Consider the following 13,349-nt stretch of genomic DNA (forward strand, 5'->3'; position numbering starts at 1 on the left):
GACAGGAGGTGCGGTCAAAAGGTCCGTAGTTCGGTTTAGAGTCGCTACATCGTATACATGTTTAGGACAGATGTGTGCTGGACATTCCGAGCAGAGTCTTCAACTTGGATGAGACATCATTCTACCTGGCACCAACAGGCAACACCCTTTTACTTTCCCTTTGGGCTGGAGCCGGAGCTGGCTTTTTTTCCCCAGCTCCGCATCTGTGCCCACTATTCTTATGTATTAGATGTACATAATGTACATTATACAATAGGTACCTACACATTTATGTTCGTTTCTAGAAATATTATTTGATTTAAATTCACTTTTGTTGTTTCAGGTGGTTTGGTCTTGGCGCAAAAAGGAGTTGCTGCTCAGTTGCTGCTCTGAGACAGCACAAGAACAGCAACAAAGAAAATGTGACGACACTCATCTGTGCAAACGCTGAAGGAAATGTGGGGCCATTCTATACAATTTTCAAAACGGGAAGGTTCCCGTCGATGGTCAACAATATCTATGGTGCCAAGGAATTGGGTATTTGGGAAGACAGAGAAAGGATGGATGACGGTAGAATCGTTCTACCTATACATGGCGAACAGTTTTTATCCCTACCTTCTCAAGACGGGCGTTGAATTTCCCGTCATTGTGTTCCTGGATGGCCACAGATCTCACTTAACCCTTCATCTAGGAAAGTTTTGCAAAGAAAAAGGGATAATATTGATTGCACTGTACCCCAACTCTACCCACATTATTCAGCCCCTGGACGTTGGTGTATTTGGTCCTTTAAAAGCTGAATGGCGAAACATGGTTCAGAAGTTCAGATTTGATCACAATGGGAATGAAATAACAAAGTTTGACGTACCCATTGTTTTTATTATTGTTCTTTCAGATAATCTCATTACTTTTGATATATTATCTCAACTAACTGAGGATATGATTAAAGAATTGATTGCTCCCATTGGTCATCGTGCAAAGTTTTTAAGCCACCTTAAAGAGCTGAATGATGTAGTAAATAGCATCCCAGCATCAAATAATTCAACAAGTAGTAGTGTAAGTACTACTGATAAGTAAGTATTGGACCAGTCTAGCTAGGGGACGTTAAACAGGGAGTAGACATCCCCTCGGAGCAGTATGGTTTTTTGCAACAAAGATCGACCATACAGCCCCTCAAAATCCTCATAAACGGCATAAAGAGGCAACTGCAAACAGAGAGAGGGTCGATGCTTGCATGTCAGACCCACACTACTATCACGTCACGTGAGGTCATGGGGAGTCAGAAAGATGGAGTTGAAAGTTTTCCCATAATATTGTAAGTTATGTTCAGGACAGCCACACTACTATCACGTCACGTGAGGTCATGGGGAGTCAGAAAGATGTAGTTGAAAGTTTTCCCATAATATTGTAGGTTATGTTCAGGACAGCCACACTACTACCACGTCACGTGAGGTCATGGGGAGTCAGAAAGATGGAGAAAGTTTTCCCATAATATTGTAGGTTATGTTCAGGACAGCCACACTACTACCACGTCACGTGATGGTAAAGTGTTTCGTGGTTTTTTGCCACAAATATCGACCATACACTCCATACAGCCCCTCAAAATCCTCATAAAGAGGCAACTGCAAACAGAGAGAGGGTCGATGCTTGCATGTTTTGTGGATTTCAGTAAGGCCTTTGACAGCGTGGACAGAGTAAGAAAATCTCTTTCTTTTAATTGCAAGAATTTCCTCGTCATTACAGAATTTCTGAATTTCATGATTTTAGTTTTGTAGGTGTTGCCTTTCAGTCCATTCGAGTCGCAGTATTGCTCTAAATTGTCCAGCCCTTTCTGAATTTCTTCTGCTGAGTCAGAGTAGAAGACCAAATCATCGGCATAGAGAAGTACTTTTAGAGATGGAATGCCTTCTCTTAGGCGTTGGACTATGTCGGCGATAAAGAGGATAAATAGGGTGGGACTTAGGGAGTCACCCTGTAGGAGACCGATGTTTTGTTTGATTTCCTTTGACAGCGTTTTTGCATCTGTGATAAACAAAGTATTCATTTGTAAGATATTATCAATAAGACTGAACAGACTACCCCGGATGTTGAAGTTTTTGACAAGTTTGTTTTTCAGGAGTACTCTGTCCACGCTGTCAAAGGCCTTACTGAAATCCACAAAACATGCAAGCATCGACCCTCTCTCTGTTTGCAGTTGCCTCTTTATGCCGTTTATGACCTGGATTTCCTGCCCACTTACCTACCTCCCGACTGATCAGCAAAGAAAAAGATCGAATTGGTTACGTAAGACGTTTCAGTCTCTGTAGAGATATTGAACAATTATTATTGAACTGTAAGATTTGAGAATAGGAAGGTAATCAAGACCGAACAGTTATTTACACCCGATTAAATTCACCTTTATTAGGTATTTCAGGATGTGATGGTGTTACGTCACTTGATTGCACCACCTGGGAGTCCCGGCACCTGATAATTCGGGCTTTAAATTAACCCTTAAGTGCATGATTTTTTCTTTTTTGCCGAAAAAAATATATGTGTTGCCTTAGAGAATTCTAAGATACCCATTCTTTTGCAATCCGTTTTTGTCTACCTGCTCTCGTTCTTGAGATATCGGGTAGGACCTATTTTGCTAGAACGGCCTTAGAGAGATGAATAACATAATGGGTTTGCTCACATTATAATTAAGGAGCGCGGCAGCGCTCCGCCCCGCCAAGTCAAGAAAGTTTATATATTGATTAAGGTAATTATTTTTTTAAAAAAATACATTCAAAGAAACTCCGTTTCCCTTCGACGGTAGAACGTCACAGCTGTTCCCTCTTCAAGCAAGTTTTTTTTTCTTTTAACCGGAATGCAAGCAACTCAGATGCCAATTTAGACAAATTAAGATCCCTGATGAGATCATTCAGCTCCAACTGATTAAATTGTTGAGGACTTGATGTATTTTCTTCACTACACTCCTCACAATCTCCTTGAGAATCATACGTTGAGGGTAGTTCATCATCGGACAGGTCTGGCAATTCATGAAATGTTGGTATTGGTGTAGCATCAGAGTGGGGAATTGGACGCCTAGCAGACTCTAAATCAGGATACATTGGGTACGTCAAACTTTGTTATTTCATTCCCATTGTGATCAAATCTGAACTTCTGAACCATGTTTCGCCATTCAGCTTTTAAAGGACCGCAAAATTGTGACGTTAGGCCACCCACTATTCATTCCCCGTAAGTAATAGATTCTATCATGTGGTTGATGTGGTCGGAAGGTCAACTGAGAATAGAGCATTTGTACAGCCGAGTTTGCATAACAGGCGATGATAATATTACTGGCTGTACTTGCTATTTGTCGTTGGTGTGCAATACCAACGAAGAGTTTTGTGAGGGGCAGAGGAATAAATACGGGCTTGTATCTCATGTAAACTCGGGTGACACTGACTACGAATGTCAAGGGCGCTCTGAGCGGAGTATTCTCTGCCAGGAGATAGGTCAAGAACTCTTGATAATCCTGCTGTTGATTTTCAAGAAACTGACAACAGTGGTGGGATTTCTCGAATTCGCCATGTGTCTAGCTGTGTGAGTGTTGAACACTCGTAATCACACAAATGGTCTCTCAATTCTGAGCTCACGTCACCGGAGCGTATGATGTTTCGGAAGGTCAACTGAGAATAGAGCATTTGTACAGCCGAGTTTGCATAACAGGCGATGCACGATGTTGGGGTTTACTAATCCTCTCAGATTAGGAGTTTGAGGCTGAACTCTGGCATGAGCTTGATGATGACTTTACCATCTGAAGTCCAGCACCTCTTCTTTCCATGGATATCCTTTGGGAAGGAGAAGGAGGAGCATCAGTCGTGGCCTTGGGAACATTTACGCATTGTTGATTTCATTGACAGATCTATGTACACAGATTATATGGTTCTTTTTACCGATGGCAGTTTCAAATAACTTGTTCACAAGTTTTGAAATATGTGTCACGCAATCAATCATGAAACTATCTGGCGATGTTTCGAGAGAGGTGTAAATCTGCTTTAAAATAACTCAACTGAGAATAGAGCATTTGTACAGCCGAGTTCGCATAACAGGCGATGTTGGGGCTCATCCTCTCAGATTAAGAGTTTGAGGCGGCAAAAAACCATACTGCTCCGAGGGGATGAGTTGTATGGTGTTTGCAACTAATCTATTGTTGATTAATTTTGTCAACATTTTGAAGGCACAAGGCAGAAGTGCTATTGCCATTAATCTATTGTTGATTAATTTTGTCAACATTTTGAAGGCACAAGGCAGAAGTGCTATACCCCTGTAGTTGTTTGGGTCCGATAGCGCTCCTTTGCCTTTGTATAAGATGAACAGATGGCTGATTCTCCAATCTTCTGGTATGGTCGACGTTTTCAGGCAGAGGTTGAACAGAATTATCCAGGCTGTCTCCAAGAAGGTAAAAGAGCTTTGAATGTACTCGTTTACAATTTTGTCGAAGCCGGGTGCTTTTTTCTTTTTCAATAGAGCTACTACTCTTTTGATTTCTTGAGAGGAGAAAAACTTTTTGGAGTTTTAACCTCAGATTTGGATTTTTCACAACTTTTTACATAGGAATCGACCATTTTTTTTTATAATTTTTACCCATTTGCAACTGCTCCATTATGTAGATCTGTTTTAATCTGTTATACCTAGAGAATCTCTCTCTCCCTCCCTCCCTCCCTCCCTTTCTCCCTCTTTTTTTTATCCCTCACCACTCATGTCCTTCTCTCCGTTTTCAATATTTTTTCGATTCCCTTCACTCATTTTTCCTCTTTCTTCCTTCTTGTTTCTCTCTTTTCTAATCACTCTCGCCATTATACATTCTAATATCTTTATTTCTTTTCCTCCCCTCTTCCTTATCTTACTCACCCAATCTAACGGTTTGTTATAGAGGTCATATTTTCTCTTCGCTCAATTTTTACTCAGTAAGTCTCATTTTTCTTTGCCTCGTCATTCTCATTCGCTCTCTGATTCTCTTTGGTTAGGTGGTAGCATGTTGTTGTGAGGTAATGATTTATAAAATAGGGTATACTCCGGATGCCGAATAACAGGTGTAGCTCCTAGGCAAATGGACATCAAGTCGTTGTATTTTTCCCTTGATATTCTATAGGAAGGTTTTTGTTCAAAACTACGACTTGTTGTGAAAATCTGTCTTCACGCAGTATTCTTCCGAGACTGAACGATCTGAAATTATTTTGTAAATGTGATGTTTTGTATTTCACTTCTTGGGGAGCATTTTTTTCAATTGTCAGCATCTCCTGTCTTGTATTAGCCGTTCGTCTCCCTGTTTATAGTCCCAAAGACAGACGCTAGTCTACTCCCTGTTTAACGTCCCCTAGCTAGACTGGTCCAATACTTATAAGTAGTACTTAGAAGAGTACTTATACTACTTGTTGATGTATTTGATGCTGGTATGCTATTTACTACATCATTCAGCTCTTTAAGGTGTAAAACACCTAGTCACCGTTTTCGTACCAAAAATCGGCATTTTTTTTATTTAAGCGCCAAAAATAAGGAAACGTGCCATTTTTAACTTCTTAATAATTCACAGAGTCTCTCTTTCAAAAAACTTCACACAGTCTTGCCAGTGGTCAGGATAAGTTTCAGCCTAGATAGTTTTAGATTCTATCATGGCTACTCTGATCCAACAGACATAGACACCCTCATTGATAGAAGACAGAGATATTTTGCCCGCATTAATAGTCAATATGACTTGATAGAAAAATAAAAAAGCCCAGATAAGGATAAGGAGTTTCTCGAGATGTGCAAAAAACTTGAATTTAACATTGTAAAGCATTGTCAATTAAAATTAATGAAATGAAAATAAAGAAGAGATTCAACTCCTTATTGGTACAATACCTAATCTTTCAAATGCGTCTGGCTGTGGAACTTTTTATTGACTTCTTTGGTCAAAAACTTAAAGGAAGGACAATAGTATTATAAACCCAATGTGGCTAGGCACGGGTGGGGTTTTTACATACATCGCTGAATTTGGCTGATGCCTTGGAAGCACTGGGTGAGGACAGATGTGTGCTGGACATTCCGAGCAGAGTCTTCAACTTGGATGAGACATCATTCTACCTGGCAACAACAGGTAACACCCTTTTACTTTCCCTTCGGGCTGGAGCCGGAGCTGGCCTTTTTTCCCCAGCTCCGCATCTGTGCCCACTATTCTTATGTATTAGATGTACATAATGTACATTATACAATAGGTACCTACACATTTATGTTCGTTTCTAGAAATATTATTTGATTTAAATTCACTTTTGTTGTTTCAGGTGGTTTGGTCTTGGCGCAAAAAGGAGTTGCTGCTCAGTTGCTGCTCTGAGACAGCACAAGAACAGCAACAAAGAAAATGTGACGACACTCATCTGTGCAAACGCTGAAGGAAATGTGGGGCCATCCTATACACTTTTCAAAACGGGAAGGTTCCCGTCGATGGTCAACAATATGGTGCCAAGGAATTGGGTATTTGGGAAGACAGAGAAAGGATGGATGACGGCAGAATCGTTCTACCTATCCCTACCTTCTCAAGACGGGCGTTGAATTTCCCGTCATTGTGTTCCTGGATGGCCACAGATCTCACTTAACCCTTCATCTAGGAAAGTTTTGCAAAGAAAAAGGGATAATATTGATTGCACTGTACCCCAACTCTACCCACATTATTCAGCCCCTGGACGTTGGTGTATTTGGTCCTTTAAAAGCTGAATGGCGAAACATGGTTCAGAAGTTCAGATTTGATCACAATGGGAATGAAATAACAAAGTTTGACGTACCCATTGTTTTTATTATTGTTCTTTCAGATAATCTCATTACTTTTGACATATTATCTCATCTAGCTGAGGATCTGATTAAAGAATTGATTGCTCCCATTGGTCATCGTGCAAAGTTTTTAAGCCACCTTAAAGAGCTGAATGATGTAGTAAATAGCATACCAGCATCAAATACATCAACAAGTAGTATAAGTACTCTTCTAAGTACTACTTAAGGTAAAACACCCAGTCATCGACACCCTTAAGGATTTTTTCATTTTTAATTTGCTATAACTCGTCCATTTATTGAGGTAATTAAGTGATTATAGACTTTTTTTAATTGTTATATACTTTTCTTTAAAACTGATTAATTTCCAATTCAATAACATTAACCATGTCTTCAGAATTAACTGATTTATCAGAAAACCCCTGTTGTTTCTATAATCGTCACTTTTTGAGAGTGCTTGTTGAAATTTTCGGAACCTTCTGTATGAGTAATCGCCCTATGTTGTAACCAGTACTCTGAGTACTGATCTTACCTACCATGAATGATATTTTTAGGTAGAACGATTCTGCCGTCATCCATCCTTTCTCTGTCTTCCCAAATACCCAATTCCTTGGCACCATATTGTTGACCATCGACGGGAACCTTCCCGTTTTGAAAAGTGTATAGGATGGCCCCACATTTCCTTCAGCGTTTGCACAGATGAGTGTCGTCACATTTTCTTTGTTGCTGTTCTTGTGCTGTCTCAGAGCAGCAACTGAGCAGCAACTCCTTTTTGCGCCAAGACCAAACCACCTGAAACAACAAAAGTGAATTTAAATCAAATAATATTTCTAGAAACGAACATCGCTGTTCTTGTGCTGTCTCAGAGCAGCAACTCCTTTTTGCGCCAAGACCAAACCACCTGAAACAACAAAAGTGAATTTAAATCAAATAATATTTCTAGAAACGAACATAAATGTGTAGGTACCTATTGTATAATGTACATTATGTACATCTAATACATAAGAATAGTGGGCACAGATGCGGAGCTGGGGAAAAAAAGCCAGCTCCGGCTCCAGCCCAAAGGGAAAGTAAAAGGGTGTTGCCTGTTGGTGCCAGGTAGAATGATGTCTCATCCAAGTTGAAGACTCTGCTCGGAATGTCCAGCACACATCTGTCCTCACCCAGTGCTTCCAAGGCATCAGCCAAATTCAGCGATGTATGTAAAAACCCCACCCGTGCCTAGCCACATTGGGTTTATAATACTATTGTCCTTCCTAATACATAAGAATAGTGGGCACAGATGCGGAGCTGGGAAAAAAGGCCAGCTCCGGCTCCAGCCCAAAGAGAAAGTAAAAGGGTCTTACCTGTTGGTGCCAGGTAGAATGATGTCTCATCCAAGTTGAAGACTCTGCTCGGAATGTCCAGCACACATCTGTCCTGCTACTGGAATTTCATCAAACCACTTTCCGATATTTTCCCTTGTGACACTCCCTCGAGCACTATTTACATACTCAGCATGTTTCTGTGTGACTCGCCTATGTCGCTTAAGGAATTTTTCGAACCATCCCCTTCCAGGACGATTATCTTTGAACGGAACATCAGATCCCATGCGCAACTCCAATACTATTCTCTTTACTGAATCCAAGAGTTGGTTTTTCGTGATGAGAAAACCAAGGGCTGCACACTGCAAACACTTTCTTTGACACTCAAGGTCTTAACCAGCGTTGAGTTCCACCGATTGGCTACTTTCTGTTTGGATTTCAAGTCTGGAAGGCCAAGTTATTAGCATCCAGCTTGGTTCTAGCAGACGTACTATTCGACAATCGACTTGATTTTGGTCACCATGTTTTGAATATTGTTTTTAAGGCCATTCTTTACTAAGTATTTTTACATAAAACATGAACAAAATGAACAATACAGATCAAATGTAAATGACATTGTTCAGTGGCTCACCACAAGAGTGGGCACCTAAGATACTTGCAACATTACCCTGCTGCACTGCAAGGGAATTGTTGATGTAATTTGTGAAGTTAGGAGTCAGTCTTCCACTTGGCTAACCAGTTTTGATGATGGCCAACCATCCCTTTGTCTCCCCATAAATCGGCCCCATAGTTTCCACAGCTAAGGCCTTAAAGATATAAGTTAAGTGTAGGTATATGCGAAACATATCACTTGATGGCACTTGTTTTCTTGTTTAGAACACTTGCCCCTTGGATATTGAAGGCGTTGTCGCTTACGACAGCTTCGATTTTATTCTTGATCTCATAGCAATTTTTTCCAAGGCATCAGCCAAATTCAGCGATGTATGTAAAAACCCCACCCGTGCCTAGCCACATTGGGTTTATAATACTTACTATTGTCCTTCCTTTAAGTTTTTGACCAAAGAAGTCAATAAAAAGTTCCACAGCCAGACGCATTTGAAAGATTAGGTATTGGACCAATAAGGAGTTGAATCTCTTCTTTATTTTCATTTCATTTATCATTAAATTACCGACCTAGGTATTATTAATCCTACAAAATTAATTTTAATTGACAATGCTTTACAATGTTAAATTCAAGTTTTTTGCACATCTCGAGAAACTCCTTATCCTTATCTGGGCTTTTTTGAGAAAGAGATTTTCTGATAGATTACGTCTTAGATAAAACCCTTAACTTTTAAGATAATAGGTAGCTCATAAGTAAATGTTATTTTTGTGTACTGTTGCGTGTACTGTATGTTCCTATGTTAGTGATAAAGCTTCTCTTTGTGTAATGTATAAGTTCCTTCCATATCTATAAAATGTACCTATCACCATCACCATCATCAAGGTATAACCTTCTGTGGGAAAACGTGGCGTGCCTCATGGAGGAGGCACAGTGGAGCAGGATGATGGTATAACCCCCCTAATGTTTTTGGTTTAAAACACCATTCAATAATATTGTAGGATTTTGTAGTGACACAACGAGAGAGAAAATCGCCAACGTTGCAGAGTACTTGTCTAGTTTGCCATCTGACACTACATTAAACAATAAAAATATTCCATTCAATAATCTTGTAGGATTTTGTAGTGACACAACGAATGTGATGACGGGGGTAAAAAATTCAATCTTCTCAAAACTACAGAAAAAAGCAGCCAGAAAATTTCACACACGCAAAAATGAGCATCTTGCTTCCTAAAGAAACAAAACCGATAAATCTATGTCCTCTGTTCCACCACAAACCAGTGTGCTTGTCTCAACGAAGAAATGATGACTCGTCTTACCGGTCTGCCAATAACATTGCTAGCCAAGGACTCTTTCGATTGTGACCCTCGATAGCGGACCAAGGCTGAGAAATTTCTTAGCAGACACGATAATGATTGTAGATGATTCAACTCTATAACAGTCTATCTGACCAAGAAAAGTTACTTGAGCCCTTGGATTTCAAAAATTCTCTCAAAGGGCAACTCCTAGAACTCGCACCCTACTCCTTTGAAATATTTACAGAAACAAAAGTCATCAACATTATTGCAGTTATTTCTTATTTTGTTGGTGTGAAATTGTGAATTGTCAATCTGTGACTTTTAATGTAAATATCTGTGTATTCTGTATTCTTTTTTATTAGTGAAATATTTTCTTGTTGTCAAAATGGTGTACACGAATGAAGTGAAGTTCTTCGTGCTTGACAAAATTTTGACCAAAAAAGAGGTCCTGTTTGGTAAGTTTTCTGACCAAACAGGACAAAGTCAATGCTTGGAAAGAAGTGTTCGAAAGCGTACAATGTTTGAATGCATTCCCTGGGAAGGATTACACATATCTCAGGGATGTGTTCTATCAAAACTTAAGGAAGACTAAGTAGCTCTATGCATAAAAGGGAAGAATTGGAACGAAATTTTTGAAAACATACAAAATGAAATGAAAATCATAATAAACTGGTTTAATATACAGAACCTAAAACTCAATGTAGACAAAACAAAAATTGTGGCCTTCTCTCATGACAAAAGAAAATTAACAACAATAAAAAACATACAAATACATACAACTGATTGCACTGTCCTACAAGGATGTCTGCCCCGTCTGCTGCAAAGTTGATAATAACTTCATGATTGAATGTGAGCTATGTGGTCAATGGATACACGCCAAATTCTAGGGGTCGCCATTTCTGACAAACTGACCAAACAGGACAAAGTCAATGCTTGGAAAGAAGTGTTTGAAAGCGTACGATGTTTGAATGCATTCCCTGGGAAGGATTACACATATCTCAGGGATGTGTTCTATCAAAACTTAAGGAAGACTATCTGACAAACTGACCAAACAGGACAAACAGGACAAAGTCAATGCTTGGAAAGAAGTGTTTGAAAGCGTACAATGTTTGAATGCATTCCCTGGGAAGGATTACACATATCTCAGGGATGTGTTCTATCAAAACTTAAGGAAGACTAGGTTGACAGTATGATCCGGGATTCTACCACCGAGAGGTAAAATACAACAAAAATGTATTATTATTATTAGTCGGACTGTGGGGATGGATAAGAAGATCGTAGTGAAACTCGGTGCACGGATTATGCTACGGCCGAACATCCATGTCACAATTGGATTGGTACCCCGATTAGGACCATCACCAAGGTAAATTTTGATTTGGATACCCCGACAGAAGTTTCTTCATTGGTAATCCATTTTCAAAACGGTACTCTTAGAACCTTAGAGCGAGTAACCACCAAGTTTGAATTGTTTGACAGAGCCTTTGTGTATCGGCAACAATTTCCCATCACCACCTCCTATGCCGTGACCAGGAGCGAGTAACCACCAAGTTTGAATTGTTTGACAGAGCCTTTGTGTATCGGCAAAAATTTCCCATCACCACCTCCTATGCCGTGACCATGCACAAGTGCCAGGGTCTCAGTTTAAAGACCGTTCTGATGGATATTTCACAGTGGGACAGAGTTATGTAGCTTTGTCTCGCATTACATCGTCACTTGGATTTCATCTCATCAACTTCAATCCCAGAGAGGTGAAAGCTCAAAGAGAGACTCAGATCGAATACAACCGCTTACGCACTGAATATAGACGTGACTTCCCTCTTACCGATTGTTCCGGGAACGATTCTCCCGTAGTACCTTATGTCAAAGACCGTGTATGGTGTGTACATAGATCTGTCGGTGAAATCTAAGAAGGTCTAAATGTTCCCAAGGCTATGACTGATGCTGCTCCTTCTCAAGGGATGGCCATGGAAAGGAGAGGTGTTGGACTTCAGATGGTAAAGTCATCATCAAGCTCATGGCAGAGTTCAGCCTCAAACTCTTAATCTGAGAGGATGAGCCCCAACATCGCCGGGGACAGAGTTATGTAGCTTTGTCTCGCATTACATCGTCACTTGGATTTCATCTCATCAACTTCAATCCCAGAGAGGTGAAAGCTCAAAGAGAGACTCAGATCGAATATAACCGGTTACGCACTGAATATAGATGTGACTTCCCTCTTACCGATTGTTCCGGGAACGATTCTCCCGTAGTACCTTATGTCAAAGACCGTGTATGGTGTGTACATAGATCTGTCGGTGAAATCTAAGAAGGTCTAAATGTTCCCAAGGCTATGACTGATGCTCCTCCTTCTCAAGAGATGGCCATGGAAAGGAGAGGTGCTGGACTTCAGATGGTAAAGTCATCATCAAGCTCATGGCAGAGTTCAGCCTCAAACTCTTAATCTGAGAGGATGAGCCCCATCAAGGCTATGACTGATGCTCCTCCTTCTCAAGGGATGGCCATGGAAAGAAGAGGTGTTGGACTTCAGATGGTAGTCATCATCAAGCTCATGGTAGAGTTCAGCCTCAAACTCTTAATCTGAGAGGATGAGCCCCAACATCGCCTGTTATGCGAACTCGGCTGTACAAATGCTCTATTCTCAGTTGAGTTCTTATTTTAAAGCAGATTTACACCTCTCTCGAAACATCTCCCGATAGTTTCATGATTGATTGCATGACACATATCTCAAAACTTGTGAACAAGTTATTTGAAACTGCCCATCGGTAAAAAGAACCATGTAATCTGTGTACATAGATCAGTCAATGAAATCAACAATGCGTAAATGTTCCCAAGGCCACGACTGATGCTCCTCCTTCTCCTTCCCAAAGGATATCCATGGAAAGAAGCAAAGCAGATTTACACCTCTCTCGAAACATCGCCAAATAGTTTCATGATTGATTGCGCGACACACATCTCAAAACTTGTGAATAGTTATTTGAAACTGTTCCATCGGTAAAAAGAACCATGTATGGTGTGTACATAGATCTGTCAATGAAATCCAAGAACGTAATAACATGAATAATCTACCCGACCCAAACAATGCAGTGAACTTGCTGCAGTGGTCTTCATGGACCTATCCAAAGCTTTTGATATGGTGGATCATACAACATTACACGCAAATTTCAAAGAAATTGGTCTAGATGGGGTCCCCCTTCAACTTTTCGAAAGCTACTTAGCAGACCGCAGCCAACAGGTTAAATTAAATGCATCGCCTGTTATGCAAACTCGGCTGTACAAATGCTCTATTCTCAGTTGACCTTCCGAAACATCATACGCTCCGATGACGTGAGCTCAGAATTGAGTGACCATTTGTGTGATTACGAGTGTTCAACAGTCACACAGCTAGACACATGGTGAATTCGAGAA

General features: G+C 40.3%; 1 protein-coding gene and 1 long non-coding RNA gene across 3 annotated transcripts in view; one reads left to right on the forward strand and one right to left on the reverse strand.

The window, feature by feature from the left end:
- Positions 1-3,741, forward strand: part of LOC113468806 — a 12,487-nt gene extending 8,746 nt beyond the window's left edge. The window contains exon 2 of one of the 2 annotated variants that reach the window (XM_026826023.1): positions 3,331-3,741. In XM_026826023.1, the coding sequence (XP_026681824.1) occupies positions 3,331-3,544 (214 nt within the window). In that variant the 3' untranslated portion in view covers positions 3,545-3,741. Of the gene's footprint in view, positions 1-3,216 lie in introns of both variants that reach the window. The other variant, XM_026826022.1, reaches the window with a different exon arrangement.
- Positions 3,742-12,465: 8,724 nt separating this feature from the next.
- On the reverse strand, positions 12,466-13,172 carry LOC113468808. The gene is made up of 2 exons (XR_003392428.1): positions 12,846-13,172; positions 12,466-12,616 (listed from the first exon to the last, which is right to left on the reverse strand). It is a non-coding gene; the product is annotated as an uncharacterized LOC113468808 (long non-coding RNA).
- Positions 13,173-13,349: the final 177 nt, after the last annotated feature.

Source organism: Diaphorina citri, unplaced genomic scaffold (genome assembly GCF_000475195.1).
Source record: "Diaphorina citri unplaced genomic scaffold, Diaci psyllid genome assembly version 1.1 scaffold857, whole genome shotgun sequence".
Lineage (NCBI taxonomy): Eukaryota > Metazoa > Arthropoda > Insecta > Hemiptera > Psyllidae > Diaphorina > Diaphorina citri.